The sequence below is a fragment of the Cyanistes caeruleus genome, chromosome 21 (assembly GCF_971803275.1).
Source record: "Cyanistes caeruleus chromosome 21, bCyaCae1.hap1.1, whole genome shotgun sequence".
Classification (NCBI taxonomy): domain Eukaryota; kingdom Metazoa; phylum Chordata; class Aves; order Passeriformes; family Paridae; genus Cyanistes; species Cyanistes caeruleus.
Window position 1 is genome coordinate 8,145,274 of NC_141721.1, and position 23,993 is coordinate 8,169,266.

A 23,993-nucleotide genomic window follows, 5' to 3' on the forward strand; every position below is an offset into this window, starting at 1 on the left:
CTGTGAGTGCCCGGCTGTGTCGGTGGCACGGTCCCAACCTGGCACTGCTCAGTGTCAGGTGCCTGTTCTGCTTCCAGGAGCCGGGATAAGGGATGGCCACGGAGCTGGCAGCAGCTCTGCCCTGGCAGTCCTGGCGTGAGGGCTGTGCCCAAGGAAGGGCAGCACGCTTTAGCGGGGGGATGGATGTGGAGGGTGCAGCTTGGGCCATTCTGGAGGCATTGTTAAACCCCACACTTTTCCTTCATCAATTCAATACCTGCACTTCTGCCTCTTGTGTTCAATTAACCCGTTTCCTCACACATATCTGGGAATTATTTGAGCACCCTTGTCCCTGGGGCGGGGGATAACAGCCCCTTCACCGTGCAGCTCGTCCTCTCTCCACACCCATTTGATCCCTCTCAATCCTCGCTTGCCTGCGGGGGAAGGAAAACCCCAAACCCCGCTCCCGTCTGGGGCTCTGGGGCTGAGCCCCGGCACACTCAGGGATGGAGGGCGTGTCCCCTGGGCGTGTCCCCTGGGCGTGTCCCCTGGGCGTGGCGCGTCCCTCGGGGCCCGGGGCGTGTCCCCGTTCCCGGGGCGTGTCCCCGTTCCCGGGGCGTGTCCCCGTTCCCGGGGCGTGTCCCCGTTCCCGGGGCGTGTCCCCGTTCCCGGGGCGGGCCCGGCGGGCGGTGCTTTGTGCGGCGGCGGCGGGGCCGGGGCCATGGAGCGCTGGACCGGCCGGGTCGCGCTGGTCACCGGCGCCTCGGTGGGCATCGGCGCGGCCGTGGCGCGGGCGCTGGTGCAGCACGGCATGAAGGTGGTGGGATGCGCTCGCAGCGTCGATAAGATCGAGGTACCGGCGTTGGCAGCGGGGCGGGGGCCGCCTCCCCACGAGGCCGCGGCGGAGCGGGGCCGCTCCCGGCTCGGCGCCGGGGATGCCGCGGCCAGCCCGGCTCTCGGGGCCCGTGGAAGGTGCTCGAGCGAGGAGCTGGTTCAATTCTGGGGTTTTGTTGTTTTTGCTGGCTTTTTTTCTTGTTTTATTTATTTAATTTTTAATTTTTATTTTTTTTTTTGAGCCACTTCTTATCGAGGTTAAAAATAGCATCTCCCCGGGAGCGGGGCCTCTCCAGCCCCTCGGGGATGCGGCTGCTCGGGAGGCAGGGCGATTTTAGGAGTTCCTCTTAAAGCAGGGTTCGCTCCTGCAAGGAGCATCTCTACAGCCCCGTCAGAAACCTCATGGCGCTGGCTTCAGAATAAAGATGCTGAAAAGAAATGTTTTCTCGGGATCCTTTCCCTGCCTTGGCCAGAGGAGCCTCGCAGTGGCCAAAGCTCATTTGCGGTTTGGGAAGTTTCCTCCGAGGGAGGTAAAATAAGTTTTAGTCGTGTTCAGTTTTGCCATCCTGGGTGTTTGGAGCTACAGGAGAGCTGTACAATCCGCAGGGCTGTGTTTCCCTGGCCGAGGTGATAAGGGCTCTGCACAGCTGACTGTCCTGAGAATAAATGGTCCAAAATTCATGGAAACCAAGGCTTGGCATCGGTGGCGTTGCTCAGTGGGGTTGAGTAGAGAAATGCTTGGGAAAAGCCAAACTTTTCCCGTTTTTCATTGCGGAGGCGCCGTTTGCAGAGAGAGAACACCGGCGTGACTTAGCGAGCTGTCCTTTGGGGCTTGCTGCTAATTTTGGACTTCCCAGCGTTTTGACGCTGCGGTTTGCAGGGAAAGCTGAGCTCTCCCGAGGTTTTCCCACGGGCAGCTGCCGGTGTTGGGTGTGCTGGAGCCTCGGGGTGCCTGGCAAAGGATGCTGCAAAGGATGTTGTTACTTCCCATTCCCCCTCCAGAAAGTTATTTCCTATATTGCTGTTTCCAGTCGTGCCCTTATCTTGGATTTTGTTTTGGAATCTTTTCATTTGGGAAAGAAATCAATGCAATTTGTGTTTTCCCTTCGTGAGTTCACGTGAGTTTCCTTCCTCTCTGAACCTTTCCTGGCCAAAATACAGCGTGGATTTCAAAACGAGCAGCGCTGTGAGGCTGTGGATTTTTGTTTGAACCACGAGCAATCTCTGCTGGGTTGAGTTTGTCCGGGGTGCAGATGTTCCCGGTGCTGCTCCCCGGTGTCCCGAGGTGTCCCAGACACGAGTTCCCACTGATGTTTGTCCCCGTTCCCTCCCTCCTCCCCGGCTGCAGCGCTGGCATTTGTTTCGGTGGGGTGTCTGGACTGTGTTTTGCTCCGCTGCTATTCTGGGTTTATTTATTGTCAAGCATGTTTCCTTAACGAGGGAGAGAATCCCGGCAGCGCTGGGGAAGGTGGTGGAGTGTGGGGGGATCCAGGGTCACTGTGGGAACAGATCCATCACCTCCTGCCTGCCAGGGATGCTGGGGGAGCTTTGGACCCAATCCTGCCCAGCAGAGCTTTCCTCCTCCAGCAGATTCACCTCCAGGCTTTCCCTTTAAAAAAAATACAATAAAATAGGAAGAGATCCAGACTTGGAACTGTTGAGCTGGGGATTTGATTGAGGGGGGATTTGAGGGCTGGAGCACAGTGATGGAGGGAGGAGAGAAGAGGGTTTGGTGATGCCAGAGCATCACAGCCATGGTTAACAGGATCACGGAATCCCAGGTGCTTTGGGTTGGAAGGAACCTTGTAAACCATCCCATTCCAACCCCCATGGGCAGGGACACCTTCCACTATCCCAGGGTGCTCCAAGGCAGCTCGAAATGGAAAAAGGACAAGCAGTAGGGTGAAAAACCTGGAATGCAGAGCTCGCTTGGTAACACAAAAACATCACATTCTGTTAAAGTTCATGGAAGTCAGCAGTTTTTAAGGTGAAATGGCTGGAACCCCTGTGTGAGGTGGTTTTGTAACCTCCAGCTGACTGAAAGAGCAGGTTGTCTGGTGGGGATTTAGCTCGGGCAATAAATGCTATGTCAAGATTTCTTAATCTCTTGGAAAATCAGATAAGGGCTTGAGGCAAGATAACGAAGGATTTGCAAAGTTGCGTGTTTGGCACTAAACCCATGTCACAACTCCAGTGGTCTTTATTTGGCTTTTGAAATAAAAATGTTAATGGCTCACAAAAAAACCCCCAAAACCTGCAGATGGATCTTTTTCCTTTTCCTTTCAGTGGCTCCACTGGCCACGTTTCCCTCTCTGCTCCCAAGCAGCCCCATTCCTGCTGCTTCTGCTACTGGAGACTCTTCATCTGGGTCATCAAACAGGAGCTTGAACAGCCAGGCATCGAGGAATAAAATATAATTAAACTGGCTGTATTTTTCTTTTGCATGCCAGGAGGTAATTCAGGTTGAAGGCTTGTTTTAAATGCAGAGCCTGGAGGTACTAACAGCTGTCAAGGACTTTTTGGCGTGTGCTCAGCGAGTGTTTGCTGCTCTCCAGACACCGCCACGCGTTCCAAGTCGGGAGCTTTAATGAAAGCCAAGCGTTTTTAGCAGCTTGGAGGACCAGGCTTGGAGGGGAAAATGCTCCCTGGGAGATATCACCCTCACAGGGACCCCCTTGCTGCTCCTGGGGTCCCCAGGGTGCAGAGAATCATTGAGTTACAGCCACAGCCACTCTGGTGCTCTTCAACTTCCCTGCTCCTCGTGTTTTCCAGGAATTTCTACTTAGTGTCTGACTTCTTGCAGCACAAAAAAGGGGAGAATTTGCACAGGCATGGGATGAAATGTTCCCCTCCTCTCCCAGCTGGCAAACCCCTCTCTGGTCTTTTATTCAGTGAGATATGTGAGGTTTATTTTGCAGGGTTCTTCACCAGGGTGGGGAAGAATTGGGAAGGTTTTTCTGGCTCAGAGGGACTCTGCAGCTTTTCTCTTGCAGCAGGAAGGCAGGAGACAGGGAGTTGTTTCCAAGGGGTTTGCAGTGATGCTGGTACTAGGCTTTTTTTAATAATTAACATTGATTTATTTTATATTTATAGAAATGGCAGAAGTGCTGGCAGGTGCTCTCCCTCCATCCGTGGTGTCAGAGCATGGCTGGGGCTGGGAGATGCTCCAGGTGGGACAATCCACTTGCTCCAGGTCACTGGAAATCTTCCAGCAGCTCATTCATTCCTTGGATACCTTGCTCTGGTGTGACCAGGGACACCATGGATGCCTTCTTCCAAAAGAAATCCATTTTTTTCCCATCTTTGTTGGCGTGCTGAGAGCAGAGCCGTGCAGGAAGCAATAAATGTGGCTTAAGATACAAGGTTTAACCAATTAATTCCAATGCATTTGTGACAGGTATTGATCAAAGGTAACATTTATAACCAGGCCCTGCTTTGTCAAGGTTAGATCTTGCTCAGGAAACAGCCTTTGATACACCGAGGAATTGATTGCAGGTTGGAGCAGCCCGGTCTGTGAGGAGGGTGTGGGAGGAGGAAGGAGCTGAGTCTTCTCAGCTCGTGGGATCTGAGCATCCCTTTTTGGGTTCTCTGGTCACTTCCACGAACCCTGAGGTGCAAGGGAGGCTCTGCAGCCCGTGGGGGCTGCAGGAAGGGTAATTAACAGCTAATTGAGTGTGGTGGTTAATTACCTGATGGTTCAGAGGTCACCTGGTTCCGTGCTGTCTGTCCCTGGTGGGTCTGTCCCTGTGCCCAGCAGCCAGGATGGGTTTTGGGCTGTTCCCAGTGCCCAGGCAGGGGGAGCAGCTCGGGCAGGGCAGTCCCAAGGCACAATCCCTGTGCTGTCAATGACCTTCAGCATCTCCTTGGCCTCTGGAAGGGTTTGTTTTGTGTCTGGCCAAGGCTCTGCCTCGAGGATGGTGGGTGCTCAAGGCCTCTGCAGTGCTTTTATTGCCACTTGTCCCTGACCAGATCCTTCCCTGACAAACAGCAGAGATCCCATAATTGCTGTCCAGAGTGGGGGGAACAAATACTTCTCTGTCCTCGTGGTTTCCCTCAGCCTTGAAACTCGGGGGGCTTAAGCCAGGTTGGATTTCTCCTCTTCCTCCCCCAAAATGTGCTTTAAGGATGTCACTTTGCAGCAACCCCCCCTTCTCTGCTGCTCTCCTGCTCCCTTGGGCTTTGCAATAGAGCAGCAATACCATGCTCAGAGCCCTAAAGATAAATAATAGCTGAGCCTTTCCTGGGTTTTTAGAGCTGGGATGGGGGGGTGTGTGCTGCAAGGAAGGTCAGGTGGCTGTCCCGTGCCTCAGTTTCTCTGGCTGCTGTCCTGGGAAGGTGGGAGGGCTCTCCAGGAGCACAGAGGGGACTTTCTGGCCAATTTTGGCTTTAAGGAGAGTGCCCAGGGCAGGGAGGTGTGAAAAGAGCTGTCACAGTGCTGTGAAGAAAATACAGTGGTGCTTTTGCTGGGCTGTATGAGCAGTTTAAGCTCTGCAGAAAGCAGGGGCTGTGCTCAGGTTGGGTTTTTCCCTCTCTCCTGCTCAGGGTCCTGGTGGGCAGTGCCAATGGGGATTTCCTGGCTGGCAGTAATTCCCCAGGTGGGTTTGTGCCACCCTGGCTCTGCCAAATGCCAGATTTCTGTCCCTGCCAGGCCCGTGGGGCTCAGCCTGGGCTGTGCCCAGCTGAGCTGAGATTCGGCTGGTGTGGCTGCAGATCTTGGGTCACCTGGAGCTGTGTGAGCTGTGTGAGCTGAGCAGGGCTGTCCCTGCTCCTGTCCCTGCTCCTGTCCCCTGTCCCTGTCCCCTGTCCCTGTTCCTGTCCCCTGTCCCTGCTCCTGTCCCTGTCCTGTCCCTGTCCTGTCCCTGTCCCCTGTTCCTGTCCCCTGTTCCTGTCCCTGCTCCTGTCCCCTGTTCCTGTCCCCTGTTCCTGTCCCCTGTCCCCTGTTCCTGTCCCCTGTCCCTGCTCCTGTCCCCTGCTCCTGTCCCCTGTCCCTGTTCCTGTCCCCTGTTCCTGTCCCTGTCCCTGCTCCTGTCCCTGTCCTGTCCCTGTCCCCTGTTCCTGTCCCCTGTCCTGTCCCTGTCCCTGCTCCTGTCCCTGTCCTGTTCCTGTCCCCTGTTCCTGTCCCCTGTCCCTGCTCCTGTCCCTGTCCCCTGTCCCTGTTCCTGTCCCCTGTGTCTGTCCCCTGTCCCTGTCCCCTGTCCCTGTTCCCGCTCCCGTTCCCACAGCCCGGCCTGGGGCGTGCTGCGGCCTCCTCCGCTGCTCCAGGCCTCATAAACCCGGGCTGGGATAAAGCCCAGCCGCTGCCGGCTGAGTTTGGGAGCTGGGCAGCGCTGGGGGCAGGCACAGGCATTAATCTGCCCCTGCAGAAGAGGATTCCTGGGGATTAGGGGCCGGAGTGGCCGCGGGGCTCTGCCAGCCCTGCAGGAAGGCCGCAGCGAGGGCGCTGCCGGGAGAAGAGGCCACACCGAGCTGTGACATCGGGGACTGCTCTCCTGGTGCTCCCCTGGTGCTTGTGGAGCGGCCTGGGACCCCCAGCTCGGAGCTCTCGGTGCGTTCTCATCCCATCTGCTGGGGCATGGTGCGGGTGCTGGGCTGGGAAGGGCTCGGGGCAGGGCTGGGAGCAGCCCTGGCTGTCTCCCCACTCACCCAGGACAGCCTCAGTTTTCTGTTTTACTCAGGGTGGGTTTGTGCTGCTTGCCATGGACCTGTGATCACCCCTTACCTTTTCAGGGCATCTCAGACCTTCACTGCTGCACGATTAGGCGGGGTTTGCTTTAAGTAAAATAATTTTTCCAGGGGGAGATGACACAGGAGGCAGGATCTGGGGGTGTCAGGCAGAAGCTGGGGCTCAGCTCTGCCCCCCGAGCTGTGTGTGAGAGCTGCTGGGGCTCCATGGCAGCAGCTCCAGCCCAAAACACAGCCCTGGGGCTGCTGCAGGAGGGGAGGGAAGCACCTCTGTGCAGGGGAGCCTGCCCTGGGCAGGCTGAGCTCAAGGACAGGCAGGCCGGGTTTAGGACAGGCTGGGTTTGGGACAGGCACAGCTCAGAGGAAGGCAGAGACATCGCTCTAATGAGCTGTCACAGCAGTGACAGCAGTGTCTCCTCCTCCCCCACGCCAGCCTGCAGCAAGAAGGGAAAAACTAAAAGTGCCTTGACGTGAGGAGGGACTGAGTGAGGTAGCAGGGACCTCTGCAGGTTTGGCTCATGAGTGATGATGGAAATTGGAAATTAAGTGAGGAAAACCTATCCTGGGATGTTTAATTGCTGGGGAAGCGCAGGGAGCAGAGAAGGATTGGAAAAGAGCAGCGTGGCTCTGGAGCAGCCTGGGAGGACAGCTCCCAGCTCTGGGGAGATGTGATGATGGCTCAGCCAGACCCAGCTGAGCAGGAGCCTGGCTCCAGTGCCTGGGAAGAAATGTGGAGGAACATTTATCCCTGGATAGTATGGGCCAGAAGGTACCCACAGCTCTGGGTGTGATTCTCTCCATCTGGCAGGGGGGACACAGCTCTGAATCTCTCTCATGGTCACAGAGTGCTGTGGAAATAAATAAATGAACCCCACCCTAGTGCTCTATTCACTGTACATCTCTGTACATCTCATTACGCTGTTGTACTGTTATTAAATCTTAATTAAAAGCAGCTTCAGACTTGCCAATCAGTGGAATGAAAGGGTCTGTAATCCCTCAGTTTTCTTTCACAGCTGTGATGCTGTTTGTTAGAATTTTTCTCCTTCATTTGCTTTAGGTAGCAAAAGTAATTGGGGTGACTCTGGTACTTTTCCAGTTGGTTTCTTGGTGCAGTTCTGTGTTCAAGCATGAGCTCAGTCAGCAGGACACAAGTACCTGTGATGAATGGCAGGTTAGATTAAAAATTACCTAATGGCTTCTTCTAGCTTTAATCTATCTGAACTAAATGTGCCTGAAGTTAATGGGATGGTTTGCCAAATAAAGCCCTCCTTGACTCTTTCCTTTTTCTCCCTCCTCTTTAGAGTCCCTTAACATTTTTATATCAATTAGTTCTGTAAAACCATTTTACCAGGACTGAATGTGAATGCAGGGCACTCACAGTGTATGCACAAAGAGCATTTAACCCTTTCTGGGGAGAACTGGTGGTTTCTGAACACAGCAACCCCATCCCATAAATGTGAGGCATCCTTTCAGACTGGGAGCACCTGGCTGCCCATTTCCAAGCATCCAGAGATGATGGTGTGCTACAGAGATGCTGGAAGTGTCCCACGCCAGGCTGGACAGGATTTGGAGCAACCTGGGATAGTGGAAGGTGTCCCTGCCCATGGCAGGGGGGTGGAACTGAATGATCTTTAAGGTCCCTTCCAACCCAAACAATTCTTATTTCAGATTTCCATCGCCAGGACTTGCACTGGCCTCGTCTGTATTGCTGTTGGTCACTCTCAAACTGTTTGTGAAAGATGGAAAACCAGCTTTTTTCTCATTTTTTCTTTCTTCCTTGTGCATGTGGTGTGCTCAAAGTGGGATGAGCATCACTTGAGCGACTTAATGGATGCTCTCAAAAAAACTCTGCCAGCTCTGTAGCTCAGAGAGTTGCTTTTCAAAAGTCTCTTGCAAACTTGCCCGCAGTTGATGTTTCTTTGAAGAGTCTGTGATGACTCTTTATCTGTAGATGGTTGAAGCACGTTCAGCCCTGCCTGGATGTCAGCAGTGCTCAGCACCTGGTTTTCAAAGAGAATTTGTTAGCACAAGTGCAGCCTGAGAGATGAAAGGATCTGTGCTGAGCCTCGTTGGAGGCAGTGAGACACCAGACAGGGAAAGAAAGGTTTTGAGAGAGGTTTGATTTCCCTGGCCAGTTGTGTCAGAGTAGCTTTTCTCCCAGGGGGAAAGTCCCTTCTCCTGGAGTAGCTGGAGGCTGACTGGGAGCAGAGGATGGGCAGCTCCAGCCCCAGTGGCTGCCTGGACCATGGTGGGGCATCTGATACAACCTCCCTGCTCCAGCAGGGCCATCCCAGAGCAAATCACATCCCTTGTTTCCTCTGCTCCTTCGTCTGTGTCCCCACTGAGGGGCTGGACTGAGCAGGGAAAGGTTTCTCCAAGTGCTGGAAGCAGCAGCTGGAGATGGCAGCGGAGCTGTGAAACCTCCTGTGTCCCTCTGGGCTGTCAGTGAGCTCGTGTGTCCTTTCCTGTCCATGGTGATGGGCCCCTCTTCCCTCCAGCCAGCTCTCCTGGCACGGCTCCTGCTCTGGGAGACTCCTCCCAGCCCCCTGTGCTCGTGTTTCTCATTTTTGAACATCTTTGGCGTTGCCTGGTTCGCACTCTCGCACCAATTCGTGCTCCTTTTGCTCCTTTCTCCTCCTTTGCAGGAACGAGGCCCCATCTCTGGAGCAGTTCAGAACCTTCCAGCAGCCCTTCATACTGCTGTGAATTTTCTAAATGCCAGTCTTGCAGATTTCCCCCCCTTTGACTGTTCTTTTTAGTGTGTGCTCCGATGGTGAAAAGGAATACATTTTTCCACTCCTCTCAGCACATCATCAGCAAGGTTTCCTGCATGGCAAAGTGCAGGCAGCCCCAGGAGGGCACAGGGAGGCAGGATTCAGTGCCAGGGGCACCTTTGTTCAGGCAGGGATGTTGTCAGCTCAGGGCTCTCCGGGGATCCTGACGCTGCTGGGATGGATCGATCTGAACCCGTCCCCTTCTCTCCCGGTGCTGGGGAGCAATAATCATCATTCTTGTGTTCCTGCTGTGCCTTCCCTGAGCTGGGAACCGGGCAGGAGAGCCAGGAGAGCAGCTCCTGAGCCACAGCTGCACCCTGGGCTGATGCTGGCTTGTGCTTTGTGAAAGCTGCTGGGCTCTGGGAAAGGTAAAGCGGCAAAGCTGCAGCTCCCTGCTCAGGGCCTTGGCTCAGCCACTGGAAACACTGGGAATCATTCACCAGGCAGAGCCACTTGCCCCAGAACGCTTCCAGTGAATGTGTTTGGGGTGCAGGGAGGGGTCTGTCCCTCTGCAGGGCAGGAGCTCGGAGCTGCCTTCATGTGCAGCCACTTCCAGCAGATTCCTGCGCTGGGCCTCGCTCCTCCTTTTATGAAAAGCTGGGAATTGCAGTCCTTGGAATGCAGGGAGGAGTGGGAAGGCTGGCAGGAGCAGGGCTTTATTGCACCCTCTGAAATGTCACTGTCAGTGACGCCGCTGCGGGCGACGGCGTCCGAGTGATTTGGTGGAGGTTTGGAGGCAGAGTCCATCTCCCCGAGGAACCAGACATCATGTGGCTCCTGCCTGGCGCTGGGAGCTGGCCCTGTCACTGCTGGGACACATCAGGGAGGAGATGCTGCCTCTCATTAGTGTCAGGGGTGAAGGGCATCCTCGGGAGATGTGGTGGCGGCTGCTCCCGGCCTTTCCTTGGCTTTGTGTCACCCAGCCTGACAAAAGGTTGGGATATTTGGAGTAATTCTTGGTCGTGGCTAGCGAGGAATTGTCAGGCACATCCTTTGCCAGTGTGGCAGGTTCACAGCCTGGTGCCAGGGCAGGATTTATTTGTATTTTGCCAGCACTGCTCACCTTGAGCGGGATTGCCCAGGGTGATGGACGAGCACTGAGCGGTGTCCTCAAGTTCAGTAACTTAAAGGCTGAAGCTCTTAGCTTCTCCTGGATATTGATATCTCCTTTTTCTTGATTAGCATCACAGTGATTCCTCCCCAGTGCCTGCTTTTCAGCCCTGGGGTGTGTTTCTCAGGATGTGGCTGGATAAGCTGTTCCACAGGGAGAGGGGGCTGCTGCCTGTTTCCAACCTTCCTGCTGCCTGTTTCCTTCCTTCCTTCCTGCTGCCTGTTTCCTTCCTTCCTGCTGCCTGTTTCCATCCTTCCTGCTGTCTGTTTCCATCCTTCCTGCTGCCTGTTTCCTTCCTTCCTGCTGCCTGTTTCCTTCCTTCCTTCCTGCTGCCTGTTTCCTTCCTTCCCACTGCCTGTTTCCATCCTTCCTGCTGCCTGTTTCCATCCTTCCTGCTGCCTGTTTCCATCCTTCCTGCTGCCTGTTTCCATCCTTCCCGCTGCCTGTTTCCATCCTTCCTGCTGCCTGTTTCCTTCCTTCCTTCCTGCTGCCTGTTTCCATCCTTCCTGCTGGCTGTTTTTCCCCTTCCTGCTGGCTGTTTTTTCCCCCTCCTGCTGGCTGTTTCCATCCTTCCTGCTGGCTGTTTTTCCCCTTCCTGCTGCCTGTTTCCTTCCTTCCTGCTGCCTGTTTCCTTCCTTCCTTCCTGCTGCCTGTTTCCTTCCTTCCCACTGCCTGTTTCCATCCTTCCTGCTGCCTGTTTCCATCCTTCCTGCTGCCTGTTTCCATCCTTCCTTCCTGCTGCCTGTTTCCATCCTTCCTGCTGGCTGTTTTTCCCCTTCCTGCTGGCTGTTTTTTCCCCTCCTGCTGGCTGTTTCCATCCTTCCTGCTGGCTGTTTTTCCCCTTCCTGCTGGCTGTTTTTTCCCTTCCTGCTGGCTGTTTTTCCCCTTCCTGCTGGCTGTTTTTTCCACTTCCTGATGTCTGTTTTTTCCCCTCCTGGTGGCTGTTTTTTCCCCTCCTGGTGGCTGTTTTTTCCCCTTCCTGCTGCCTGTTTCCATCCTTCCTGCTGGCTGTTTTTTCCCTTCCTGCAGGCTGTTTTTTCCCCTCCTGATGGCTGTTTCCCTGCTGCCTCTCTCTCTCCCCTAGAAGCTGGCAGCTGAGTGCCAGAGTGCCGGCTACCCGGGCACGCTGATCCCGTACAAGTGTGACCTGTCCAACGAGGAGGAGATCCTGTCCATGTTCTCGGCCATCAAGACCCTTCACCAGGGTGTGGACGTCTGCATCAACAACGCGGGGCTGGCCCGGCCCGAGCCCCTGCTCTCGGGGAAGACAGAGGGCTGGAGGACCATGATAGATGTGAGTATTCCCCAGAGGGAGCAGGAGCTGGGCCACTTTTCTGTCTCTTCTGGCCACCGTCCACTCATTTCAGAGCTGAAATCATTTCAGCCTGCTCTGACGAAGCCTAGCTTTGCTGTTTGGGGAGTGGAAGGACGTCCTGCCCTGCTGCTGAGCCCTCACCTTGGAGGATGGAGACACAGCAGCATTTTTCCTTTAGCTGTCTGGCTTTCTGAAGGGTGAAGAGCCTTGCTTCTCTTTTTCTTCAATAAAGCAGGAAACTGAATGCCAGGCACTGGGTTTTGCAGCTAATCCTGTTAGTTGTGGCAGTGGGTTGTAGAAATGGGCAGATTCTTTTTGGCTTAAAAAGCTGTAATGCTTTTTGTCTTTATAGCTTAATTTTCTGGCCCTAATCTGGTTAGGGCTGGATGTGAATGAGAGCATTTCTTGTGCTGAAATGGGAGCTGAAATGCACATGGCCCATCCCATTCACAACTTCTCCCTGGGTCCTGCTGTTCTGAGGTGCTGCTGGGCATCTTCCTGTGCCTTCACCATTTTTTGTCATAATTTGGGGGCCTTTTTCTGAACACTGCAGTGGCAGCCACAGCTGTGGGACCTCAGGATGGTTTGGGTGTCCTTAAAATGTCTCTGGCCAGTGAGGCACTGGACCAGGAGCTTTTTATGGAGTGATTTCCCCTCCTGTGCCACCTCCTCTAATGCACGGAAACGTTTCCCTCGCAGGAGGAGGAGTGGAGCTCAGGGCTGTGAGTAGTCCTTGTGGCACCTCCATCAGCTCTGAGAGCTTGTCCTGGTGAAGGGAAGGACATGTCTGAAAAGCTTTTTGAAGCTGTGGGCTAAGGGCCCCCGTGTCCAGCAGTGGAGCCAGCTGGGAGGTGTCAGCTCCCCTGGCTGTTCCTCCAGGCTGCTCCTGGGGGCCGTGTAAAGCAAAACAGAGAAGCACATTGAGACTTCAGACTCCTGCTGCCAGGGCAGGAGCTGCCATATCCTGGCTAATTAAGTTCTTGTTAGGATTTTGGCCTGGCTGCTGGCTTCTGTGACTGCAGCCAAAGCAAGCTCAGCTCAGCTTTGTCTGCCCAGGCAGGCTTTTGTGGGCTGCCCAGCCTGGGTCACTGCACAGCCGCATCTCCCCGGCCCCGGTTGCCATGGAGGCTTTAAAGAAAATGAAGTGAAGTGTAGCTGAGGCTGAGCTGGTGTTCAGCAGGGTCCTGGCTCGCTGTGAGCTGGGCCCTGGGGGTCACCTGGGCCTTGGAAACTCCTTGTCCTGGTCCCTGGGACCGTGTCGTGTGTGGATCCCTCAGGGATGCTGCGTGTCCCTTGTGCTCCTTTGTTTTGTCAGGTGGGCAGGCTGGGGGACTTGTGGCTTTTCCCAGCTTCCCCAGTCCATATTCCCTTCCCTGGCTGCTCAGCTGGAAGTGCTCCCTTTATCTGACCTTCCACCTTTTTAGGGAGAAAGATTTTGAGGTGGGGGTTGTCCTGTGTGAGACACTCCAGTGTTGGTGCTTGCAGTGGCTCAAAGTCTGGGAGCCTGTGGGGTCCCCCTGCTTTTGGGGGATGTTTTGGGGTGGGATGGGTGACCCCACAAGGGCAGTGTTAGGAAACCAGGCTGGGGGAATGTTTTATTCCCAGTGATGATCCGTACGGCTCTCTCCGCTCTCACTGCTTGGCAAAAACGCTGTTGCAGCAGCCTGAGACACCCAAGCTTTCTCCCTGTGCTGGCAGATATTTCCCTCTCACCATCCTCCCAGCAGCTGCTGGCTTGGCTCCTGGTTTCTGTGTTAATTGAACAAGGCTCAAACATAAAGGCAAAGCCCTGGGATGCTCCAGAGCCCAATGCCTCACCCATCCCAGCCTGGGCAGCCCGGCAAGCCTGGGCATTTTATTTTATTTTATTTTATTTTATTTTATTTTATTTTATTTTATTTTATTTTATTTTATTTTATTTTATTTTATTTTATTTTATTTTATTTTATTTTATTTTATTTTATTTTATTTTATTTTATTTTATTTTATTTTATTTTATTTTTTTATTTATTTATTTTTTTTATTTTTTACTGCTGATGGCTAGAAACAGCTCAGTGGACTTTCCCCTTCTGTTCTGTGCCCTGTTTTGTGGCTGCATGGCAGTGCCTGCTGGCCATGTCGCTGTCTCCAGGCTGTGCAGGGCTGGGGGGCTCTGCAGGGCCAGAACCCCCTGCCAGGGCACCCATCCCCAGGGCAGCCCTGGCCAGGCCCCTTCCATCACAGGGAGGGCTGCCAGCACCTTTCACGGGCCACTGGGCTTTGCAGAGCTGTGTGGCAGCAGGGAGGATTCTTCCCAAGCTTCCTTGGAGAGCAGGGAGATGCTGTTGGAGACTTCCAGGGCACCTCTGGGCTGCAGGATGGGAAAAGTTTCCAAACAGCCATGGAGCCATCGATTTAGGAGGCATTAGGGCCTTAAATTAAAGGCTGTTTTTTTCCTTTTTGGTAAATTGATTTTTGCTTCCATGCATTTTTTATGAGCTTTGAGGCTCCGTGTCCTTCCAGATTCCCCTCTCAGTATCCTCCTTCTTGCTCTATCTCTAGCAGCCAAAACCATGTTATAATTTACTTATTTCTCTCCTTTCCTAATGTTCCGGTTCTTTATTGTCTGCTATTTATTCCCAAGGTGGGAGCTGCTTCTCCCCAGGCTGCAGGATGTTTGGAATTGTGGATGTGCTGCTTTACAGAGCCCTGCCTTGCCAGCCAGCAGATCTGCCGTGGGTGCAGGAGGGAAGGTGTCACCTCAGGCAGGTTCTGAGCCCATCCTCCCCTGGCTCACAGCTTCTTCCCCCGTTTTCTCACTGCTCTGTGAGGCTGGAGCAAAGTCCTGCTCTGCTGGAGGAGCTGGGGCTGGCTGCTGTGTACACACCGAGGCTCTGGGGCTGCAGCAGCTCCTTCACGCTTTACCCACTCACCTTTCCAGCCAGGAATTCAAACTGAACTTCCCATTTTCCCTGCTCAGGGCACAGAGGGCTGCAGCACACATCCTCTAAACACAGAATGGGTTTGGTTCTTGGCATTATTCACTGACAAGCCAGGCTCTGTTCTTCTTGCTTTTCTGAGCCATCTGTGCAGGGATATGTTTGCTGTAAGCTGCGTTTCCATATGTGCTCTGGGGCTGGGGCACTTGTTTGGATGCCTTGGAAAAGGCTGATTCTGGGAAAGTGAAATGCTGAGCACTTCTAGGAACAGGATCTTTTATGTTCTCTGATCTGGCAGTCGGAGCTCGTTAATTGCTGGGAAATGTGGCACCGTGGTTTCTGTCACAGAGCTGCTGCCTGTGCACTGAGCAGGGCCCAGGTGTGCTGGCCATCCTTGCCAAGGGACCTTTGAACCTTTTCTCCTTAAAATAGGAGGGAGGCAGAAAAACATCTGATGTGGATATTTGTAACAGTAGCCTCTGGGTGATGCACTTGCTCATTTTCCAGGCGTGTTTTTAGGTTCCTCAATGCCTGTTCCACGTTTTGAAATGGGATTTCACCCCAAAAACCAGTCTGTGCTGGTGGGAAAGGGCCATCCCAGCTCAGCTGCCTTCCAGCCAGTTGTTTTGTTGTACTGTGGCGTTTTATCACAGGGCTCTGGACTTTCCCATGTGGTTGTTGATTGGGATCTTGCTTTGCCAGGAACTGTCAAAGTCTTGTAACTTTGCCCAGGCCGGGAATGGCTGCTCTGTGAGTCACAGGCTTTGGGGTGATGTTACCCTCTAGTGGCCTTTGGAGAGGGAGTTGGGGTGACTGCTCCAAAAACGAGCTGCCTGGTGGGCTGGGGCATCCTGAGGCGGGGATCTTGTTTGGCATGAAGGGTTTTACCCCAGCAGTTCCCAAATCCATATCCCAAAGGACTGGGTCAGGCTGGAGCGGGTGACTCCTGCTTTCCCTGACACCCTGCTGAGGAATCCCAGAGCCTGCCCGTGCCCTCCCTGCTCTGGGCTTCAGTGCTGAGGGGCCCTTCTGCTGCTTTCTCTGCTCATTTTCTTCCTCACACAGCCCAGGTGAATTTAGGTTAAAGATTTATCTCTGCAGCTCCAGGTGTGATGGCCGAGGTGCCCAGCAGTGACTCCGTTCTTGACCAAAGTGCACTTGCATGGGGGTGATGACTCCACTTGTGTTGCCTGGGTACTCCCAGGACCAGATAAATGCCCTTTTTATCTCTGGCCAAGACAGAGCCCTCAGGGATGGCCTCTGGGGAATAAAAACACCAGACAAAAGCAGTGAGCAAGATCCTAGAGCTGACCCCGCTCCTCTTTGTGCTGCTCCATAATTGCATCTCTCTGCTCCATCTCTTTCCAAACCAGTGTCTCTCTCCTGCCTGTCCTTTTGTGCCATCAAGTCCAACTTTTTCTTCCCCATTCTTGTTTGTTATTTTCCCAGTGCTGATCCCAGCCCTCTCCCATCTCCATCCCTCACTGTTGGCCTCATTCCTGCTGCTCCACCCATTTATAGTAGCACCTGCCTTCTGATTCATCAGGAAATCAGTTCTTCCCAGAGATTTCACCCACTGCTGTGTGTTCAGACCCTTCTGGGTTGCTCATTTAGCTGGCAAAGTGACCCAGTGTTAGCCAGGACCTGCCAGGGGATGGTCACATCCTTTCTGGAGGCCTTCAGCAAAACCCCTTCCAGATCTCAGCCACTTGAGCCATCAGCACTGCTGCTGAGATTCTTTCTCATCAGTCCTGCAGGTACCTCTGGGCCCTTTGTATTCCAGCTGGGAGAATTTCCTTCTCTTTATCTTCCCAGCAGCTTTGACTCTGTTTTATGGTCAGGGAATGCAGCCGTGCATTGATGCTTGTGGAGGCGATAGGACCGAGTTTAACCAAGCCAGGGCAGTGGGAAGTGCTGGTCCAAAGAGCAAGAGCCTGGAATGCTTTGGATCCCAAAGGGCTGGGTAAATTGCCACTGAGGGCTGAGGAAAATGTCAGCAGGCAGTGACAGGTCGGTGGCTTCCACACCCCCAGGGTGAGTTGCCCACTCTGGTGCTCCCTGTGGCACAAAGTGATCTTTGCTTCCTGTGCCTGGCCGCTCTTTTGGTGCCTCCTCTGGTGCTCTGACAGGCAGGACCTGGGGATTTCCTCATTCAGGACTGACCTAATTACCTGCTCTTAGTGCCCTGCCAGCTGCCCAAAGGCCAGAGTGCTCAGTGCTGGACAGAGCCAGCTCTGTCTCCTGCCCACCGTGCTGCCTGTGGGGACACAGGCTCTCCTGCCTTTGGGCTTCACCCTCACACTTGGCCCTAAAACAACCAACTCCATTTATTTCTGTTCTCTCTGGGTGTCTGCCCCTGTGGCTGCAGCCCTCAGCTCAAGTGTGGGGTTTGAGGAGGAGCAATTCCCTCTTTGGGTTTTCCTGGGAATTCCCAGGAAATTGCCCAGGGACAGGAACTGATATCCCAGATTTTGGGCACACGAGGGGCAAATCAAGGGGTGCCAGGCAGAGCTGCTGGCCTTAATTTCTTCTTCTTTTCTCCCCCCTCAGGTGAATGTGATGGCTGTGAGCATCTGCACCCGGGAGGCCTATCAGTCCATGAAGGAGAGAAACATTGATGATGGGCACATAATTAACATTAACAGGTGAACAAGGGGTGTGGGATCAGCCTCAGGGGCTTCCTGCTCTTCCCTGCAGCACAGAGAGGATTTAAGCACTGGGTGGGGGCAGCCCTGGGGACTTCCTTCCTCTTCCTCCTCCTCCTCCCCCCCCTCCCTGCCTTGCACTGGAGTTTCAAGCTTGCTGTGGTGCCGATGGGGTTTTTTAAGGATTGTGGTGGTTGATACTTCAAACTTAATCTTTGCTGGTCTAAAGCAAGCAAGGCCAAACCAGGGAGAAAAGAGTAATCCAGATCAGGGAGAAAAGGATGATATCAACCACTCCTGATGGGGCAGGGCTGAAGATTGATTTCTGGAGCTGGTCAGGAAGTTTTGGCTGTGTGGAGAGGAGCCTGTGGCGGTGCCTGTTCCCTGTGCCAGCCCCTCCCTGTGTTTGTTGTGATGCTCTGAGTGTCCTGTGGGTCCCTCCCAGCTGCCAGCAGTGTCCCCTGTGTAACTTTTTTAATCTGTTTTTTGTCTCTTGATTCTGCTGCACTTCCTCTGCACTTCACTCCTGGATTTCTCAGCTTCTCTGAGCTGAGCTCCTTGAGGATACTCCTTCATGGGGAGTTCTGCTTATTTCAGTTCTCTGGGTTCGAAGAAAACTCCAAAGCCTGTTAGGATCTTGTTTCTCATGTTTATTAGGATGTTATTACAAAACTTGGCAGGTCTCTCCAGACTTTCTGCACAAGTTTAATTCACTGCAACTTGGCTCACTTTGGTTCTGAAGGCACAAAATGGCCCCAAACTGTGCAGTCTTTTTATCTTTATACTTATTCCTATCCAATTAACAATAGACACATAAATTATTTTTCTTAATGACCCAATGACCCATCACTTGTGTACTTCATTGCTGCATTTTCTATCCAATCACTCATTACTACCCAAAAACCTCTAGAATAACATGAAGAAGAAAAAAGAAGGAAAAGAGACATCACTCTAAATCTTCCATCTTTTCTGCTCTCTAAATTAGTTTAAACTCTAAACTAACTTTTTCACCCAGTGACTTCAGAAAACTCTCTAATCTACACACTCACACTTTTAGCTTTTCTATCTAACTTCAACGGTTGTTTTCATGTAACACCATGAAAGCACGCCCATAAATTCCATGTTGTATGAAATTCAGTGTTCTCCTGGGTCTCAGAGCCAGGCACCAGAGAGGAGGGCACACACTCTGTGTCTCAGACTGCACCACCCTGTGCTCTGTCCCCAGCATGAACGGGCACAGCGTGGTGCCCCAGTCCGTGGTGCACTTTTACAGCGCCACCAAGTACGCGGTGACGGCGCTGACCGAGGGGCTGCGGCAGGAGCTGCGCGAGGCCAGGACCCACATCCGAGCCACAGTGAGTGCTGGGTGCTCCCTGCTTCCCTCTGCCCTGCTGCCATTCCCTGCTGCCATTCCCTGGGACACAGCTTTTCCCTCTGGGGAAGAGCCAGGGGGGTGCAGAACCGCGCTGGGAATGGTCAGGGAGTCCTGGGGGAAAGGGTGGCTCTCTTTGCCAGGCTGAGGCACAGAAGGTCTGGGATGGGATTTTTTGGGTGCACTCAGTGGGCAGCTGCTTGTTGGGGAGGGTCACATCAGCAGAGGGAAGGACTCAGCTGGGCTTTTTGTGCTCAGTCAGAGCTTTATCATATTTTCCTTTGCTTCTCTGTCCCTCTGGGGTGTGGGAAGTACCCACCAGAGGTACCTGCCACAGCAATCATTAAGTTGCTCACTTCAACTGTTCCCTTAAAAAATGGGTGGGAAAGGAAAATAAGAGAAAAACTACTTTTTTATTTTTATTTTTATTTTTATTTTATTTTTATTTTATTTTTATTTTATTTTTATTTTATTTTTATTTTTATTTATTTTTATTTTAATTTTATTCTTTTACTGGAAGGGAATTACAAATCCTATTAGGATGTGCTCTGCTTTATTCCAGTGTATATCTCCAGGACTGGTGGAAACAGGATTTGCTTTTAAACTTCATGATAACGACCCTGAGAGGGCTGCTGCAACCTATGAGAGCATTCGGGTAGGACTTGGAGGAATGGAAACAGAGGGAAGTGGCTCTGATTGTAATGGAACAATCTTCTGGCTAATGGTTCCAGAGAGTGCCCAGTGCACTCCAATGTCAGCCCTCAAACCTCAGATTTTCCACTGGTATTTACACACTGTGTAGGTTTTCATTTGGGTTCAGCTTCCAGCTCCTTACAGTTTTCCTTTTATTTTGATGCTTCTGTAAATAAGTGTCGGTCAGCTTTGCCATTTTGCAGGCTGTGACTTCTTCATTGCAGAGAAGATGTGACAAGCAGAGGTGCCAGCAGCAGCAGAAGTGTTGTCTTGCAGGTGGCAGGGGATTTCCTGTGGGAATTCCTGATGAGGATGGCATTGCCTGACCTGGCAGAATTGCTGTGCCAGCAGTGAGATTATTCACAGCAGTCAAAGAATTATCAGCACCAGGCACATCCTTTGTTCGGTTTTTAATGGATTGGGTATTTCCTGCTTGCTTACACCTCCTGGACATGCCCCAGTGACCCTGTCTGGCCTCATTATGGATGGGCAGGAGAGGAGGGATCTCGTGGGGAACTTTGGTGGTGCCCTTTGACCGGAGCCCCTTTGCTGTCATTGCAGTGTCTCAAGGCTGAAGATATGGCCAATGCTGTCATCTATGTCCTCAGTGCCCCTCCTCATGTACAGGTGGGCTGGGGCTGGGGCTGGGGCTGGGGGGGCTGAGGGCTGCCCTGGCCTGGCTGATCCGCCTGGGATCAGCTGGGAGCTCAGGGAGCCTGCGCTGGGGATTAGCAGGGATCACGTTTGTTTACACTGCTGGGGCTCTGGGATTGCTCTGGGATGGCACTGCTGGGGCTCTGGGATTGCTCTGGGTGTGGGATTGCTCTGGGTGTGGGATGCCACTGCTCAGGATTTGGGATTGCTCTGGGATGGCACTGCTGGGGCTCTGGGATTGCTCAGGATTTGGGATTGCTCTGGGATGGCACTGCTGGGGCTCTTCACATCCCTGTGGGTCCAGCAAAGGCTGAGCTGGCTCTGGGGCACTGCCCAGGCTCCCCAGGGAGTGATCACATTGCCAAGGCTGCCAGAGCTCCAGGAGTGTTTGGACAAGGCTCTCAGGGTGGGATTTTGGGGTGTCTGTGCCCTGCCAGGAGCTGGACTAGATGATCATTGTAGGTCCTTTCCAGCTTGGGATATTCTGTGATTCCATGATGCCAGGGAAGGACTGTGCAGGGCAGGGGAATGTCAGGGCTAGGGGCACACTCTGCCCGTTTGGATGGGGCCATCTGAGGTTTGCTGAGAGTCTGGGCTGCTGCCAAATGACGTGTTGGACCTGTTCCCCCCAGTGTGAGGTGCTTGTGCTGCCCTTGGGACTCCCCTCCTGAGAAACACGAAATGCTTGGCCAGCTTTGTGCTGGAGGCAGGAGGAGCAGAGCAGAGTTCCTGTTGTGAGAGCAGACTTTGATCATGAGAGGTTCCTCAGTGTCTGAACTCTGCTCCCTGGAGCAGGACGTGTCCCCTGACATTGCATCCCTGGGGATAACTGGCTTTTCTTGGCTTGAGAAGATAAAACCCTGCCTGTGGCAGCTCTGTGAGCCGGCCCAAACCGCAGCTTGAGCCCTGAGGTTCATCCTGCACCTTTGCCGTGCACATTTGAGCTTCTGCCGCCTGCTAAAGGCAGAGCAGGTCCCTTCACCTCTGCTTTCCTCCCAGCTCAGTTAACCAGGCTCCTTGCAGGTCACAGTGCAGCAGAGGAGTGTCCAGTGCAGAATTCCAGTGCAGAATTGCAGTTCCACCCCTGCTGGTCTCTTGCAGATCGGGGATATACAGATGAGGCCCACGGAGCAGATCTCCTAGCAGAGGAGGAGGATGAGGAGCACCATGAGCAGCACCGTGTCCACTCCACCTGGAGCCCTCTGGCAGCCCAGGGTTCCCTCGGCTGGCTGGCAGCGTTTTAATCAAGTACCAAGGATCACGTTTGAAGAATTATTTTTCTCTCCCTCTCTCTGAGCTGGTGCTGGTGCTGAGCCAGTTTGAAAAAAAACCAACAAAACCAGAACCACAAACTCTTAGTGGGCCTCTTTCTCCCCCACTCCTTTCTGAAACTGCTTAAGAGTAAAAATGTATTTGAAAATAATGCAGGGAAGTGGTTTGTGGAAGATTGTTTGTCTCCAGGCTGGTTTATTCTTCCTTTTGCTTTCTTTTCAAGGTTTGTTTGATCTTAGTTGCTGATGCTGTGTGTGGACCTAGGTGAAGTGGCACAGGATGTTTGCCAGCTTCAGTGTGCTTAGGGTTTGAGATTTTCAGTGGGTGACATACATGAATCCATCTATTGATTCTATCTATGAATCCATACCTTGAGTTTATTTTCATGGGGTTGATTACTGATGGTGATGATGCACGTGATATTTTCTTTTGTGTTCCACTGCTCTAACCCCAGTGTACAACCTCCCCCAGCCCTCCTTTCCCCTTCACATGAATCATGCCTGCCAAGTTTGAGGAAGTATAAATGTGTGTGCTTGATATTTCTCTTTTTTTCTAAGTAGGTAATTAGCTGGAAGAAAAGCACCTGTCCCTGGGCAGGTTAGGATGATAATCTAAGTGGCATAGTTACAGTAAGAGTGAGTTGTTTGGTATTTTTAATAAAAACTAAACATGTGCTGTCTTGTGATCACCTCTATCCTTGGTATCATCTCCCAGCACTCTTGATGTTCTGTATGTGATATTTGCATGCATTGACACTTTTCTGGAAATGTGGATTGCTCTGGTGCTGTTGAAATGCTGGTGCTGAGGAGCTGGAAATGGTGGAAGTTTATTTTTGTGTAGAGACACAAACTCTGAGAGAGAGAGAGAGAGGGAGATGGAGTGGAACGAGCCGTGCCGAAGGTGTGTGGAACGAGGAGAGATTTCCAGGGGCATTTGGGCTACAAAAAGCAGCAGGTGAAAGGTCTGGCTGAGATCTCGTGTTGGGGCAGCCCCGGTGTTTGGCTCTGGGTTTACTCTGAGCTGAGGGAGAAGAGAATGGGCCCCAAAGCAGAGCTGGAGACTCTCTGCAGGGAGGTCTGCGTGTGTCCAGCTCTCTGTGGAGCTCCTGGACACGTTGCCTTAAGATTGCAGACCCTGTCCAGCTCCTGCTAGGCTCCAGGCAGCGTTTCAGAAGGTCAGGGATGGTCAGTTGGTCAGAGCAGAGGACAGAGAGCTTGGGAAATTGGGCTTGGATTGTTTGGCTTACACCAGGAGAGCCCTGGGAGCTCATCTGTGTTACCCCTGCACAAGGGGGCCGGAGCTGGGCCACCAAGACACGAGTTCAGCTCCCTGTACAGCCTTGGGCAAGTCACTTTACCTCTCTGCCTCAGTTTCCCCGCCTGGAAAACGGGGATAGTAACACTCACCTACCTCACAGGGGTGTTGTGAGGACTCACGAGCTTTTGTAAAGCACTTTGACCACGACAGGCGCTGCGTAAGTGCTGAGTGTTGATATTGAAGTATTACTATGAATTAAACTTGTGATACCTAGAATTCCTTGTGCCAAAGGTGAGCAGCTGTAGGAGGATACAAGGAGAAAACTGGCAAAATGTTCCTTTTTGTGATGGCAAAAACAAAAGGCAATTTTCCCCTTTTTTTTTCCTCTTTATTAACACATGGTGTGTTCTGTCCATTCCTCACCTGTCACCAGTTTCTACTGACAAGTGCACCTGGATTTGGCTTTTTAATTTATTGTGAGTGAGATCCCTGTCCCTTGGGAAGTCTTGCACTGCCCTGCTCCAGGATGCCAAGGTGGTGCCCTTGTGTGGATTCCCAGCAGGTACCCTGGGCAGTTCAGGAGAAGGTGGTTGAACTAAAGAGGCCAAAAAAAAAAAAAAAAATACTGAGAAATTAGGAACTTTGAGCAGGAAAAGCTGAGCAGGGATATGGGCAGCAGTGATGAAACATTGAATTGTGGCAGCAACCGTGTGCAAAGTTCAGCAGATGTTGAAATGTGTGGCTGAGGAAGGGCTTTACATCTCCCTGTGCTGTGAAAGGAGGATTTGCAGAGAACTGCTTAAGGTGCAGAACCTTGACACAGGGTTTGTCCAGGTAATTGCTCCCTGCAAACACAGCCTGGCTGCCCTGCAGCACTTCTGGTTTTTCCCCTGGCTAAGAACATTTGTAAGTCTGATGTAAACTCGAGATGTGCAGTATATTTTTCCATCTGAAGTGTGGTTTTAGGGGATCATCCCTGCTGTCCTCCCCCACGAGGGAATCCTTGCGGGTTTGGTGGCCTCGGTGGCACCTCCTGCCACCTTCCTGGGCTGAGATGGGACACAGCTCCGGGGCAGTGAAACCCCTCAAACGCGAGGATCAGTGAACTGTGTAATTTATCAGTAGGTTTCTAATTGTGAACTGTAAAATAAAGAATAAAAAGAGAGGCACACTGTGGTTCGTCTGTGGTGTGTTTTGTTATTTTTGTGTTAAAACTGAACAGCCTCTTTGCTGTTCACAGCCAAAGTTGTGTTTGGGGAACGATCCGGACAGAATTCTTCCGCTTTGGATCTTTATGAGAAAAATCAGAATTTCCAGAGCTGGACAGCAGTTTTGGGAATAACCTGTGGAGGTGTGTCCGGGGCTCTGGGATGCTCTGCTCCCCATTCCTTGGGCTCCGTCTGCGGTCACCGGGGTTCCCGGGGCTGAACGGGATCCGTTCCCCATCCCTTCCCGATCCCGGGCTCTCTCCGGGATCCGTTCCGGTT

General features: G+C 52.7%; 1 protein-coding gene across 3 annotated transcripts; it reads left to right on the forward strand.

Moving 5' to 3' along the window:
• Positions 1-557: 557 nt before the first annotated feature.
• Positions 558-23,682, forward strand: DHRS11 (dehydrogenase/reductase 11). 3 transcript variants are annotated; one of them, XM_086858999.1, is made up of 7 exons: positions 558-832; positions 11,465-11,674; positions 17,164-17,258; positions 18,484-18,613; positions 19,193-19,285; positions 19,885-19,950; positions 21,079-23,682. In XM_086858999.1, the coding sequence occupies exons 1-7, from the start codon at positions 701-703 to the stop codon at positions 21,118-21,120; spliced, it is 768 nt and encodes a 255-aa protein (XP_086715125.1). In that variant the 5' UTR covers positions 558-700; the 3' UTR covers positions 21,121-23,682. The 3 variants fall into 3 exon arrangements, 2 of the variants coding, with proteins under 2 accessions (XP_086715125.1, XP_086715126.1); XR_015278376.1 differs by having other exon boundaries at positions 606-832; positions 19,171-19,285; XM_086859000.1 differs by having other exon boundaries at positions 635-832; positions 11,468-11,674.
• The last annotated feature ends 311 nt before the right edge of the window (positions 23,683-23,993 follow it).